General features: G+C 35.4%; 1 protein-coding gene across 7 annotated transcripts; it reads left to right on the top strand.

Moving 5' to 3' along the window:
- Positions 1-834: 834 nt before the first annotated feature.
- On the top strand, positions 835-12,760 carry LOC105059159 (uncharacterized). 7 transcript variants are annotated; one of them, XR_012137608.1, is made up of 17 exons: positions 835-1,066; positions 1,148-1,257; positions 1,375-1,474; positions 3,329-3,652; positions 3,772-3,845; positions 4,515-4,608; positions 4,893-4,935; positions 6,872-6,934; positions 7,767-7,996; positions 9,098-9,218; positions 9,304-9,404; positions 9,522-9,635; positions 9,818-9,988; positions 10,076-10,222; positions 10,303-10,448; positions 11,916-12,147; positions 12,308-12,760. XR_012137608.1 is itself a non-coding variant. In XM_010942382.4 (17 exons), exons 1-17 carry the CDS (start codon positions 1,050-1,052, stop codon positions 12,065-12,067), a joined length of 1,926 nt encoding a protein of 641 aa, XP_010940684.1. In that variant the 5' UTR covers positions 835-1,049; the 3' UTR covers positions 12,068-12,760. The 7 variants fall into 7 exon arrangements, 5 of the variants coding, with proteins under 5 accessions (XP_010940684.1, XP_073106484.1, XP_010940683.1 ...); XR_012137607.1 differs by having other exon boundaries at positions 11,916-12,192; XM_010942382.4 differs by having other exon boundaries at positions 3,329-3,397; positions 3,479-3,652; positions 11,916-12,760.
- Positions 12,761-13,396: the final 636 nt, after the last annotated feature.

Genomic DNA, 13,396 nt, shown 5'->3' with positions numbered 1-13,396 from the left:
GAAATGATTATATTGCCTGATAAATTTAATTTATGGTTAAAATTGAAATTACAATCAAAATGAGATATGAATATTAGATGAGAGTCTAAATTGGATTTCAAAAGATTGAGATATTTTTATTTGCTTTTAGAATTGGAATAGAATTTTCTACAACCAAATAATTGGAATGAAAAATTACTCATTCTCATTTTCATTTCAAATCAATTTTTCGGCTCACTAGGAGACGACAAGATGATTTTAAAAAAAGAATAACTATATTTGCCACACTGCTATGTGCTGTGCTACTATTTTTTTGGAACGAAGGTGTGAATATGATGCTGTACAATTATAGATCATATTTTTTTTTAACCAAATATGTCTTTAGTCTTTCTACATTAAATAAGTAATTTTAGATTTCGATTGTTTTGCCTTTATCATATATCCAATCAAAAATAATTTTTATTAAAATACTAACAACAAAAAGTATCTTTTGTTGATATATATATATAAATAAAAATAATATTATCTGTCAGCTATATTTTTATTTTTTATGTTGAGAACTTAAAAATAATGTTAGTGTAAATAGAGATTTATTTTTTAAGTAAAAAAAAATTATTTTGATGAATATATGATTTAATAAATTATAATAAATTTGAGTATTATTTTTTTTAGAGACAACAATACTCAAAATTATTATAATTTGTTAAATGATATCGTCAAAATAATTTTTTTCCATTGAAAAAATAAATTACCATCCAGACTAAGATTATTTAGACTATTCAAAATAAATTCCTTAGTCTAAATAGGAATTTAGGTATAATTTTATTCCACATAACTAAAGCCGGCGCGCTCCCGACTCCTTGATCAGGAACCTTTTTTAGTAATTTTCTTCTACATAATACTAGGGCAATCAGCCGATACGAAACAGAACCTTGGGCTCCCTCTCGCGCGAAACCCTGGACGCCTTCACTCCCGCCTTGATCCCGTCCATTCCTCTGCGCCATCTGCTGGAGGACGTTCGGTGGCGCCAGAGGAAGGCCTCTGGGACGATTGGAGGCAACGAATCCTCGATGCACCCCGATCGTCGGTGAGCTCCCAAATGCCTCAGTTCTTAGAACATAGGCTTTATTCTTATCGTCGTTCATATTAAAAGTCATTATTTTGCCAGATTGATTCGAGTTGGTTACGATATCATCGGTGTAATACCAAAAAAAATGCCAGAGGTTCCAACTTTGTTCTCTCTGTGCGTCCAGGAGATCGCAATAGCAGTCTTGGATGGTGAGCTCAGAAACTATTCTATTTCTAGGCCTTATGAACTTCAGACAGGGTCCTGGAGTATGAACACTTTTGTCTTAATTCGGTTGATATTTACTGAGACCAGTATATGCGTTGCAGGATATGAATATGCGCAAGACATACTTGAACTTCCATCAGATTTGGTTGATTGCATAATACTGAACCTACCTCCGCTGGCGTTGCAGAATATATATGAACTGTCAGTCCAGCTCTCGCTGGCCTTATGAAAATGAATTAACTGTTATATTTTGATGTTTATGTTAAAATTTCACCAATTCCCTTCCATGATGCGTCCCTTTCATTAGTACCACACACACACACTCACACACACACATATGGCTTATTTTATTTTATTTTTATCTGTTTTCCGAAATAATATGCTCATTTGCTTTCATATCCTCTAGGTTTTTTTCTTTTTTTTTTGGCAAAATACACCAACACACACTCAAGTTTGACAAGTTTGATTGAGTTACACTTGTACAATCTCCTCTTTAAAAAGTCTCAAACATGTTCACTAAGTTATGTTTCCATTCCAGTTTGTGCCTTCCATCCAACTCCCCAAGATGGGCTTCACTAAAAGACTCATGTGATCATCATGAGTCTTTAAAAATGTCTTAATTCCTAATATTCCCTTGTCCTTTTGAGGGTTTAAATATCATGTGGGGAAACTCGAGACCATGTCCACTTCCACCCCCCATCTCTCCTTTGATGACCTTTTCAACCTCTCCCATGATGGTACAAGCTTCATTGTAAGGCAAAGACGATGTAGTTAGCAGTGCCTATGGGGCTAAGCTTGTAGGAGAGGTGAGGGCGAGGATGTGATGGGTGGAACAATGGAGGATGAGGGTGAACATGTTGACAAACTATAAGGTGATGATAAGGAGGCAGACATTGGCATGGTGACATCCATCTTTAGTATTTCCTCCTCTCCAACTCCATCCTATGCCCCCCTTAAGAAGGCTTCCCCCAAGCACGCACTCCTTTAGCTGGAGGTGCTAATCAGGTGGGGTTGAAGGGATGTCGGTCAAAAATTTGTCAACGTGAATCCAACTTATTTATTAAATAGGTCAAAAGTTTAGATCTGAATCTGGCCTATTTATTGAATTGGTTACCCGGCCTAACCTATATAACCCTTTACTAGACAAATCGAGTCAAGCTAAACAGGTTAAGTAGGGTTTTAATGGATTAAACAGATATAAATGGGTCAAAATGTTAAACAAGCTAGGTTAAATGGGACAGAAACAGGTTAAATAGGATTTAAATAGGTTAAATATGTATTAAATGGGTCAGGTTATGGTCGGACGCAATTATTGAAGAGGTCAAAATGGTTTAAATGGACCAAAGATCTCAACTTGAATCAACCCATTTACTAAGCATGTATAGATGAGGAGGTGGTCCAAGTATAATTCGGGCAAACTTGAGAGGGTCTTACTGCATATATATATATTTTGGCTAGACTGTTCCATGAAAGTTTAGTAGCAAAAGAAAAGGGAACAAGGCAATGATTTGTACTGGTCAAAAATAAGTGATAAGAATCTCAATAGACTAGTTAGTAAAGCACTGGATATATGCCATAGTTTGAGTTTGCATTTCTGTAGTACAATCAATTTCATTTTGACTGAATATCATTTGAAATTTTACAATTATGTCCTACTCAGGTGCTACAGAACTGCCACAACTCAAAATGCACCTTAAATTATGGGCACCCTTTTTATTGTTTAAAGTTTGTCTTAGAAAATGACACTCTTTTTTTTTATTTTTTTCTTTTTTCTTTTATGGTTATGTGGCTGGGTGGGGAGAATCAGATTGATTATAAGAAAATCAGGTGGTACTTTTCACAAATTCATGGATGTCTAAAATATGTAGGGATTAAACTCTTTTATTCGAGTAAAAGAGTTGAAGGTGAGAGGAGGTGATTATAAGGTTGGGTAATCAGGTTAGAGTGAGCAGAGGGAGAAAATGTGGCCTAGCAGTTAACTTTTTGGGTAAAGAGAGGAAGCTTACTACCTGCTCATTCATTCTTATGCTAATTCATGGTAATATCATATGACAGATCTGTTGATGGTTGTGGTAAGGGAGGAATTGCAAGTAATGGCATCAATGATGGAAGAAAACGTGGCAGGTTTCATGGAGTCATGTCTTTTATTAAAAAAACAAATACAGTTTGCAAAAAGAGATTTACTAAAAGAGAAGATAATTTTAGGTATGGAGATTTTAATACAGCATGGAAGATGTTGTTTAAGAAGCGCTGGCCTGAGCACATCAAGAAGATTCAACCAATCAACTGTGTAACAACACAATACGCTTCTGGAATGTGCAGCTTGGTGAACCAAAGTGTTGACTGGCAGCAGCTGTACTGGGAAAAGCATCTTCAGAGGTATGGAAATTTTATTAGCATATGATTATTGTGTGCTTTTTGTCTACGAATTTGCTGGATGGGGAAAAACAATAAAATTGCCATTTGGTTGTTTTTGACCAAGTTTATTTATTTAATAGTTGCTTAGATGATGCTGCAGAGATAGCCTTGCTTCCTGCTTTTGATGGGTACATTGGTGAACTAAGAATCTCAGGTAAACTGTGATGTATCTTTTTCCTTTTCTTATGTCAGCATATATAGACTAGATGTTATGAGGTAGCATCTTGGACAAGCGACATGAAAAAGCTGTTTTGCACTTTTCAATGTTTCAAGTAGGCAGTCAACATAGTAGTTCTTGACGTCATAAGCAACAGTGAAGAATGTTATTAATTCTAAAGTTTAATGTGAATTCTGTATGTTTGCGTGTACATCAATGATATGTTATTTCCATTAGCTCCAAATATCATCCTGAACAATTAGCATCATTTCTAAAACCTCTTTTCCAAATACATTATGCTGGTTTCACCCCAACTCTCTGTTGGATTTTTAATGCTAAATGCTAGTAAGTAGTGCTTATGCACACATGCATTATGAATTTATGACACAAGCTTGTTTTATAATTATTTTATCTTTCAATAGATTACATAAAATGATTATTATCTTTGTGCTTAAAATTTCCATCTTGGTAGGGAATGTTGGTAGGCATATTATGCTTTTAGTTGGTTCTAAGTGCAGCTTTGCTTGCTTAGAAATTATGGTGATGTTGATTGCTTGATTTCAATCCATCTTTTCTTTTATAATTAAACATACTTTGGGTCCTGCTACATTTGCTACAGTGTAAGATTTTTTTCCTTTTTAAAAAAACTCATCTGGTTTAATGCAGATAGCATTGTGAATGCAATTGGTCATACTGGGAATATAGCTTGTAACTGCTTGAAATTATCATACCATTGCAACAAATTTGGGCACTATGCAAGGTATCCTTTTAATTGAATTTCTGGTTGCAATGTGGTTGTTGTCCATCCTACTGAAAAACAGGCGAAGTTTCAAAATATTTCGATTCTTGTGTTCAAGAACCTGTTGGTTGCTTTAACTTGTGTAAGATGATGGAAACTAGGAACTTGGGCAGGCCAACAAATGACATCAATTGCCCTTTTTTTTAAATGTTAAATGTTAACCTTGTGTCATTTTTTCCTCGATAGCCACTCTAGAATGTTCATTTCTACAATTTTTTGAAATCAACTTTTTCTTGCAAGTGCAGATGCCTGAAACTTCAAAATGTGCTTTGCGTTGCGGAAATATGTGTAAGTATGACAAGTAATTGCCTTATACATGGTGATGGACTAGCTTGTCTTACTTTAGGTTGGAATAGCTAGATATTGAATGTTGTCTTCATTTAGCATTAGATTATCATTTGCTTTTTTACTACATAAGGGTTACACAGTCTTCTTTGGGAATTTTTTTGAGACCATCTTTTATGGTCGTGCTTGTTTTAGATATGTATTGCTGCTGCTCCCTTGTATTATCGGTTTCTAAGTTCACTGAATGTGTTACCCCTGGATTTACTTGTGATTGGCTCTACTGTGATTTTGCAGACCTTTAAAAAGTAACATGTAAATTATTAATTTAGCATAATGCCACTCTGTGCTCAATCACTACTTAAGGCCTGGACTCCCCTGAAAATTCTCTCGAGATATTCTTCAGTTTTTCCAATTTCAGTCTTCATCTGCCCTCTACTATCTTTTTGACTTCAACCTGATTCTGGACTCTCACACTTTAGGGCCTCATTTTGCCTATGTTGCATGTGAGTGAAATGTCTTAGTTCACTCTGCTTTCTATGCCCCTCATTAATGTGTTCATTCCTAAGTCATACTTCTCATGTGATACATGGATACCTCAAGTAGCCTGACACAGTCACATGGGACATCTGATCCAGTCATGCTGCTATAACATTTACAGCAATATTACTGTAGCGGTAGCAATACTACTACTACTACTACTACTATACTACTACTACTACAGTAATTATTATTATTATTATTATATTTACATCAGGTTCTAACAACTACAGAAGAAGAAAAAAGAAAGAAAATCAGGTACACTTTGTGAAGGAGGTAGCATACTCGTACAACCTTCATATTTAACCACACTGATGACATATAAATTTCCAAGCATGTCCTTTCTGATCTGGTATTACATGTCAGATAATAAATCATGAACATATGGAATATCATTGAAAACATGATAAAGTGTTTCCAATGATGTTGTTATTTCAACCTCAAATGTCATAGCTTCTTTTGTTTTCTGTATGTTCCCCAGTCTTTTAGATCTTAGGGAAAATTTGAGTTGTGATGACATGTATGACTGGTACAGCATTACCATAGTAGGCTAATGAATGACTGTGATTCCATATTACCTGTCATGATCTACAATGATTAGAATGCCTCCAAATCAAGCTTCAACTCATTTAGAGGTTTAATTATCTGTGCATCTGGTGGACACAAGATAGATGTGCCAATGTTTCAATTATGCCAGCATACTCAGTGGCCCCATGCAAAGATTTCACACTGTTGATCATGATTTACACCTCTCAGAGGACAGACCAACATTTAACAGTCTTTGATACTTTACAAACCCCAAATCAAGTAGACATGAATTAATCAACTTATGTATGCATCTATTGTTTTTTCCATTTTATGATCTAAATCTTGATGGACCAAATCAACATGACAACTTGGATGACCATAGTTCTCACGAGCATGCTATGGTGTTTCTTTAATTTTTGCAGTCATTATTTTGATTACATGTTTAGCTTTTGTCCAAAGACAATGCCAATCCTTTGATCCTCTTAAAGCAGTACTATTGTAATTATGGTAAGTTTCTTTGGGGAGTATTTGGTGATCCCCTTCACATAATCCATATGTTGAACAGTTGAAGCATGGACTTGTTTCTATCATTTTTGTTTTTAAATGAAGTTTTTCTTTAATCTTCCATTCGGTGCTTAAAACAGTCCACAAAAAAAGTTTCTTTTTTATGATATTATTCTTTTAGTAACTTATACATTTGGTTTCCATTTTGAAACTTAACTTTTTTTTTTTTTTGAAGACTTACATCTTTATATTTTGCAATCAAATTTAGTCCATATTATTTTGTTGCTTCTAAATGCAGACTTTTGGGCATAAAGTTTATGCAATGGACATGAATAATATTTTTTATCATTGTAGAATGTTTCATTTGCAGGAGTTGTTGAGAGGCAGCAAGTTGCAAGCTCTGGTTTTCAGAAGGATAATCTCCAGTGCTCAGGTAATTCTCACATTTACATATTCGTTTTGCAGGGAAGAATCATGCATTACAATCAACATCAGGATGTTTTTCACATTATTCAGGGTTTAGGTATTGGTAATTGTTCATATTATTTATTTATTTGTTAACACGATTCATGCTGTTGCAGCACATAGCCCTTGCCATGCATAGAAAGATGTGCATGAGGTTGACAATTACTCAAATGTACATAAACCTACACCATGTTCTAATCTAGAGTATATGTGGGTCATGTCTTAAATCCTTAAAGTACATGTTTGATTCTTATGAACACATTGGTGATATCATTGTTGTTTCTAACAAGTTACTGAACAATGAAAATACGTACTACACCATTTTAACAAATCCAAGCCACAAGCTAATACAAAAAAGAAAAAGAAAAAAAAGAGAGAGAGAAAGGGAAGCAAAATAAACTTTTCCAAAAAGTGTCTAACAGGCATCATTTGAAGCTCCATGATATAAAGCGGTATAGGTCAATAATAGGTTAATATGCTACCTAATTATTGGAAGGTTTTTGTTATGTTGGTCTGGCTTGATTTCCTGCATAACACTTTAAAACATGACATAATCCTGCATGAGTATTCTGAATTTTAATGTTATATTCCATAGCATTCTTCATTATTGTAATCCCTTCACTTCCATGTTGTGAACAAACCATTCTTTTCTGGTAACCAAATCCATGAACTCGTCTAAGTAATATATCAAATCCTGTGTTTTTATAAGTTCTTCCTGGTTTGCTTATATTATTACCATGCAATATTGTGTGATTAGTGTCGCACAGATCTTTAGTAAGTCTTCTTAATGTCAAAAGCAGGTTAATGGATTGTGCATGCTTCTGAACCAGCATTGGGAGACATTGCTATCTCTTGAGTTTATTTATTGTCGACTTCCTCCTAATACCATCAACCAGATTTGCAATTCTATATGCAAAGAGGGATCTCGAATACATGGGATCCAACACCTCTGTGTCAGATCATCAACCATCTTTGATCGCAAGTCATCTTCCATGCCACCTGGTCTTTTATCTTTTATATCATCAGGAAGGTACATCTCACTCCTGTGTTGTGCTTGCTACACTTGAAAAATGAGTAGTTGTATGAAATAATGTTTCATTTTGTGGCTTGCTAGAATCAGAGTTGAGGTCCATAAGAAGCACTCAAGAGTTTCTTTAAGTGTATGGTACATTTGGGAAATTTGTTTAGTACAAGTCAAGAATGATCAGATGAGAAGCTTAGTCCTTGAAGAGATGCCAATGTTAGATGTCAAAATTCAGTAAAACTGCTTTTAGTGTTGCATTTCTTGTGCTGATAGGTTCAGTTCAGTAACTTTGAATTTGTGTTTACTCACTAATGGCACAATATCTACATTATAGCATTGGAATCCAGGGTGATAGGCAAATGAATGGGTGGGGAATTTCTTTGTTTCTTCATGATGTGGAGAGTGCTTTGAAATTCTGAACTGTTTTTGAAATTCTGGCTCTTTATCTGGATACCAGAATTTTTCATTGGTGTAAAATAGGTCACCGCAAAATGTATATTGTTGAGGGTTGTTGTATACAAATTGCCTTTCATCATATGCAGAATTTCTGGCATTTAGCTTTGTCAGCTACAATCAGTGTTCATTCCAATATATTGATAGTTCAAAAGGACAAGAGAATGGTTATTGATACCAGGTTATTGTATGCTAAGCGAACAGGGTGCCATAAATCAAATTGCCTGTAGATGATTATTGATATTTGAATCTTGGATGCTATGCTGATTTCCTTTTTCCACCATTTAAGTGCATACCAAACAATGCTTATGTCCTGCGTTTTGCATGATCTTCCACCATTCTTGGGTATGAAATATTGGTTACTTGAAAAGAAAGCACTGGCTGGCCTTGCTCATGTTAAACAATTCTCGATCCCTTCTTAAGCCACTGTTATTGGCCAATATCTTGGCTTGGTGGTTTACTGTACCCAAACAAGAGTTGCAAACATTTGCTATTTTAAGGAATAGATGCCATATATTGATATTTCTGAAATCCATGCAATTCTTGGGATTTGACATTATCTTGTATGCTAAATGTTGCATTGGTCATATTTGTGTTCATTTAGTATTTCCTGTAATGTAAAAAACTTTAACGGATACTTGTTTCATCTTTCAGGTCCTTGGTCTCACTACATTTTTGTGAGACTAAGATGCAACCAATATTTGCAACAATAATTTTTGATACTCTCCTCCAGTCTTCATCTGGTATAGTGACTCTTGAGATATCGGATAACAATGTGTGTAGTTACTCAGAAGTTCCTTGTTTTTTTATCAACTGTTATTGTGATTAGTCCACCATGTAAAACTCCTCTTTATTTGTAGATTGCAGGTTGGCTTTCTAAGGTTGACAAGAAATCCACAGATTTCTCATCATTATTAGGATCAAATTTGTCTTTGAAATCATTGAGTGTTCTCAGTCTTAGGTGCCACTCTTTTCATCTTTTAGAATTATTTATTGTTTTTTAATCTGTCACCATTTTTATTCCATCTTTCTCTATGGGGTTCATTTTATGATTTTATTGATATTGTTAGTTTACCAGGGGAAACAATTTGCACAAGGAGGATGCTGAAGAACTTAATCGTATCTTGGTTCATATGCCTAATTTAAGAAGTTTAGATTTGAGTGACAATCCATTAACAGATGATGGAATCAGGTATCTACAGTTTCATGTGCCTTTTGATGTTATGTACTTGTGTAGATAAAAGAGATCATTAAATTCATGTACTTTTTTTTTTGGTGCATCTGCTGTAATCAAATATACTAACTGTAATTTTTTTGTTCAATACTGAACTTTTAAATATCACATTTTTAAAAAAAAAAAATTCTTTTTTGCAGGAATCTAATTCCATACATTATCAGGGCTCTTGAAAAAGCTCATCCCCTTTCAGATATAAAGATAGAGAATTGCAATCTTTCAGGCATGGGAGTGTCTGAACTTTTAGGAAACCTCCCGACCTTGAAGGAACCACTTAAAACACTCTCTCTTGCAGATAATGACCTTGGCAGGCTAGTCTATGCAACTTCATCTTTTTAATAGATCTTTCCAGCTTTATATATGTTGGAAGCAAATGTTCTTATTAGATGCAACTTCAGTTATGTAGCAGCACCATTGGCAAAATTCTTGGGGAACTCTGGTGTAAGAGTACTTAACATTGAAGATATTGAGTTGGGACCATTGGGCTTCCAAGAACTTGAGAAAGAAATGCCTAACAAGATGGCTCTTTTTGACATCAACATAAGGTTATCATTGGTATATTCACATGTTTGCATCTGTGAAATGATTGAAGTTTAAAATTAATCTTGTACATATTTTTTTGTAGCAAAAATCGGGGTGGGATCAGAGCTGCATATTTTGTTGCCAAAGTCATTTTACAAGCTCCAGATCTTGTATCAATAAATGCAGGAGGTAATATCATGCCTCCTGAGTCTGTGAAAGTCATTTATGATGCATTGAAACAGTCAAAAGGTATGCATTCTTTCTTAGCAAAAATATTTGTTGTTTCTAAAGTTTATAATGTTCAAACTCTTGAGTGGTAAGACCTATATGCAGACCATTTAGATTCACAAAGTCACGAGCCAGTTGAAGGGCGAAAAATTATGCATTAAATTTGAGTCATCAATCAAATCCTCCACTCAACATTAAGATCTATCATTTGTTTTAGTTCAATTTGTTCTTATGTGCTAGTTGACTTGTTAACTAGAATGAGAATGCCATATTTTTGGAAATAGTCTGGAAGGGGCAAACTATAATGACGAATTGAATTTTTCATGGGAGATTACTTTGGAGCAATTTCCAATAACCAAGGTGGCTAGAATAGTTTTGAGTGCAGTAGCAGGGTCACAGGAGTAGCATATTTCTTCAAGGAGGCTGTGAGCCTTGCAACCATAGAGAGAGATCAAATGATCCTTGGTACATTGAAAAATCATTTTAGATGTATGGCTTTAGACTGTGGTCAAAGTGGAAAATACGTGTTATTTTACTCCTTGTCCATGCAAATCCAATTACAAATGCTATTTTTCTGATTCATCTTCGAGACAAGGAAGCCCTTTTTTGAAAATACTCATATATTTTGATTCATAAATAGCCTAAGCACAATTCTCTTATCTGTTTCTAGAATCTAGACCATATTTTTCATAGATACACCAAAAAGAAAGTTTAGCCATTCTTTGCACTGCCTTTTTTTCTTTTCTTGTTTGTTTGCTTGGGGGGGGGGGGGGGGGGGTGCGAACTTCATTTTAAGGAATGCACATGTTGCACATGTGCTTGCATGAAGCACTCATGCAAGCACACAGTGTGCATGCACCACCAAACACACAAACATGCATGTACAGATGTTCTTCAACATACACGGGCATTATATATTGCAAATTTGCCGTACCATACCAAATCAAACGGTATGGGGTATACCATACCATACTTGTTCAGTACCGGCAATGCATTAAGTGGGGTATCCAACACTCGGTACACCAGACCGGTCTTGCACCGACACTTGGTGTTGCCGAATTGGCCCTGTATTGACACAGTAATAGATTGGCATTGGTATGGGGCCCGGCACTAAGACGGCGAACCTTGTATTATATTATGTAGTGGGTTAATTGGATATTCAGTTTAGGTCATATGTACAATATGATACCGATTCCAACGGCCAACGCTGACTTGTTAAACGCATTTTGCATCTTATTCATGAACTGGCATTCTTTTTCCTTGATATGCTTAATCACCCAGTATTGTAATAAGAGATTAATTATTTTATCATGGTTTTGAGTATGAGACTTTGAATTATCTGGCATGCATCTGCAATTCTGGTGCGTAACGAATGTTCTATTGAATGTTATTTGCAAGATCATCAAATTTTTCCTCATCTTTAAGGATTGATGCTTATTTTACTTGTAGAATTTACTTGATGAAATGGTCATGCCTGCATTTTTTCAGGTAAACTGGAGCGATTGGACTTTACTGGAAACACTCAGTTATGCCACTCTAGCTACATTTCCGTGCTTCTGGAATTTCATTGCCACGGAAAACCTATTGTAGTCATTCCATCACTGCGAACAACAGATGCACCCTATGATGATGATCCATAGCGGGTCTTTGAAGTCAAATGGTTGCAAATTGAGAAATATTGAGAGCAGGATCACCCTTATCGTAGCAGGGAAGTCAAAAGGTGTGCCCATCTGGATGGCGAGGCTTGTTTGATCATACAGCAGTGGTGAACTTTCCCCAGGACTGGAATAAATTTTTCAGTCAACAGGGCCCATTGAAGTTATTGTTAATTCTATTTAGCTGGATGTTCAGGCGCTGATTCAACTTAATTTACTATGCAGAAAGCTCACATGGACTTTGGTATATGCAATCACAAAAGAAGATGAGCTTAACGGATGGCCGGGCAATCAGTTTGTATGACCCATTAGCAATGAATGAGGAACATGATAGAGTATGGAAAGGCTTACATGTACAAGTATTCACCGGTATGGGAAGATTAGAATTTAGTCTTTGATAGGGCCGATATTGTTTAGATACTACAGAACATAATGTATTGCTTGGCCTCAATCTGGAGGATTTTTTTTTTTTTTTTTAATAAAGAAAAAAGAGACTAGCAAACATAAAATGCTGCAAGAAAGAGAAGTAGCAGATACCAAGTAGTTCATCTGTATCAAACTTGGTTATCTTTGTAGAAGGGGGGATGGATATTTGGGTGTGCAATTTGCTAAAGTTAAGCAAAGCAAGCATCCAGCTAATCAAGATGTGATGAATATCATAGCTAAATTTAATGGCAATTGCAAATCGCATGTGGCAATTGTTGAGCTGTACTGCAGGGAATTCTATGAAATATCCTTTATTTGTTTATTTAATTGTCCATGCATCGTGCATATTTCAGGATCCAAGGTCAATTGGCATGACAGGTTTTTTTACCAAAATGATCTGTTGAATGGTGTTCAATTTGAGAGCTCAATAAGATATTTCATCTTCCTGAATTGGACCATGGATTAACATAGGATGCTTATGAGCAATCTAGATGAATATCCTTAGAGGGAGCCAAGCAGTTAAAATATGCTTTTCCCAATTTTCATGGATCTGAACTTCTGTCGCATGAGATTCGAGGAGTTCTCTAATGTTTTACTTTCATGTTGCACTTGCCGATGTTATCAAAAAGAAAATGCTAATTGCGCCCGAGGTTATATTCAAAAAGTAAACAAAAACGGCATGCGAATCTTGGCTGTTCGGTCACGAGCTGACACGTCTCCAAACATTTTGTTTTTTTGGGGTTTTATTTTATGTTTGGTCTTAGTAGTATTTGTTTGCGTCTATAAACAGATTTTTTTGGGGGGAATTTGTTTTATGTTTGGTCGTAGTTGCTTTTTGTACCGTTGGAACGGCTTTTTCAGCGCAACTGTGCTTGGATGGTGACATCG

This window comes from Elaeis guineensis, chromosome 16, assembly GCF_000442705.2.
Source record: "Elaeis guineensis isolate ETL-2024a chromosome 16, EG11, whole genome shotgun sequence".
Lineage (NCBI taxonomy): Eukaryota > Viridiplantae > Streptophyta > Magnoliopsida > Arecales > Arecaceae > Elaeis > Elaeis guineensis.
Note: the sequence above shows the minus strand (reverse complement) of the source record. Positions and strands in the feature narration are given on the sequence as shown.

What these genes read in the sequence shown, in the direction of transcription:
- LOC105059159 (XM_010942381.4), top strand. An exon ending in TCTTTTATATCATCAGGAAG is followed by an intron (nt 7,997 to 9,097) that starts GTACATCTCACT and finishes TTCATCTTTCAG; the next exon opens with GTCCTTGGTCTCACTACATT. An exon ending in GCAGATAATGACCTTGGCAG is followed by an intron (nt 9,989 to 10,075) that starts GCTAGTCTATGC and finishes ATGCAACTTCAG; the next exon opens with TTATGTAGCAGCACCATTGG.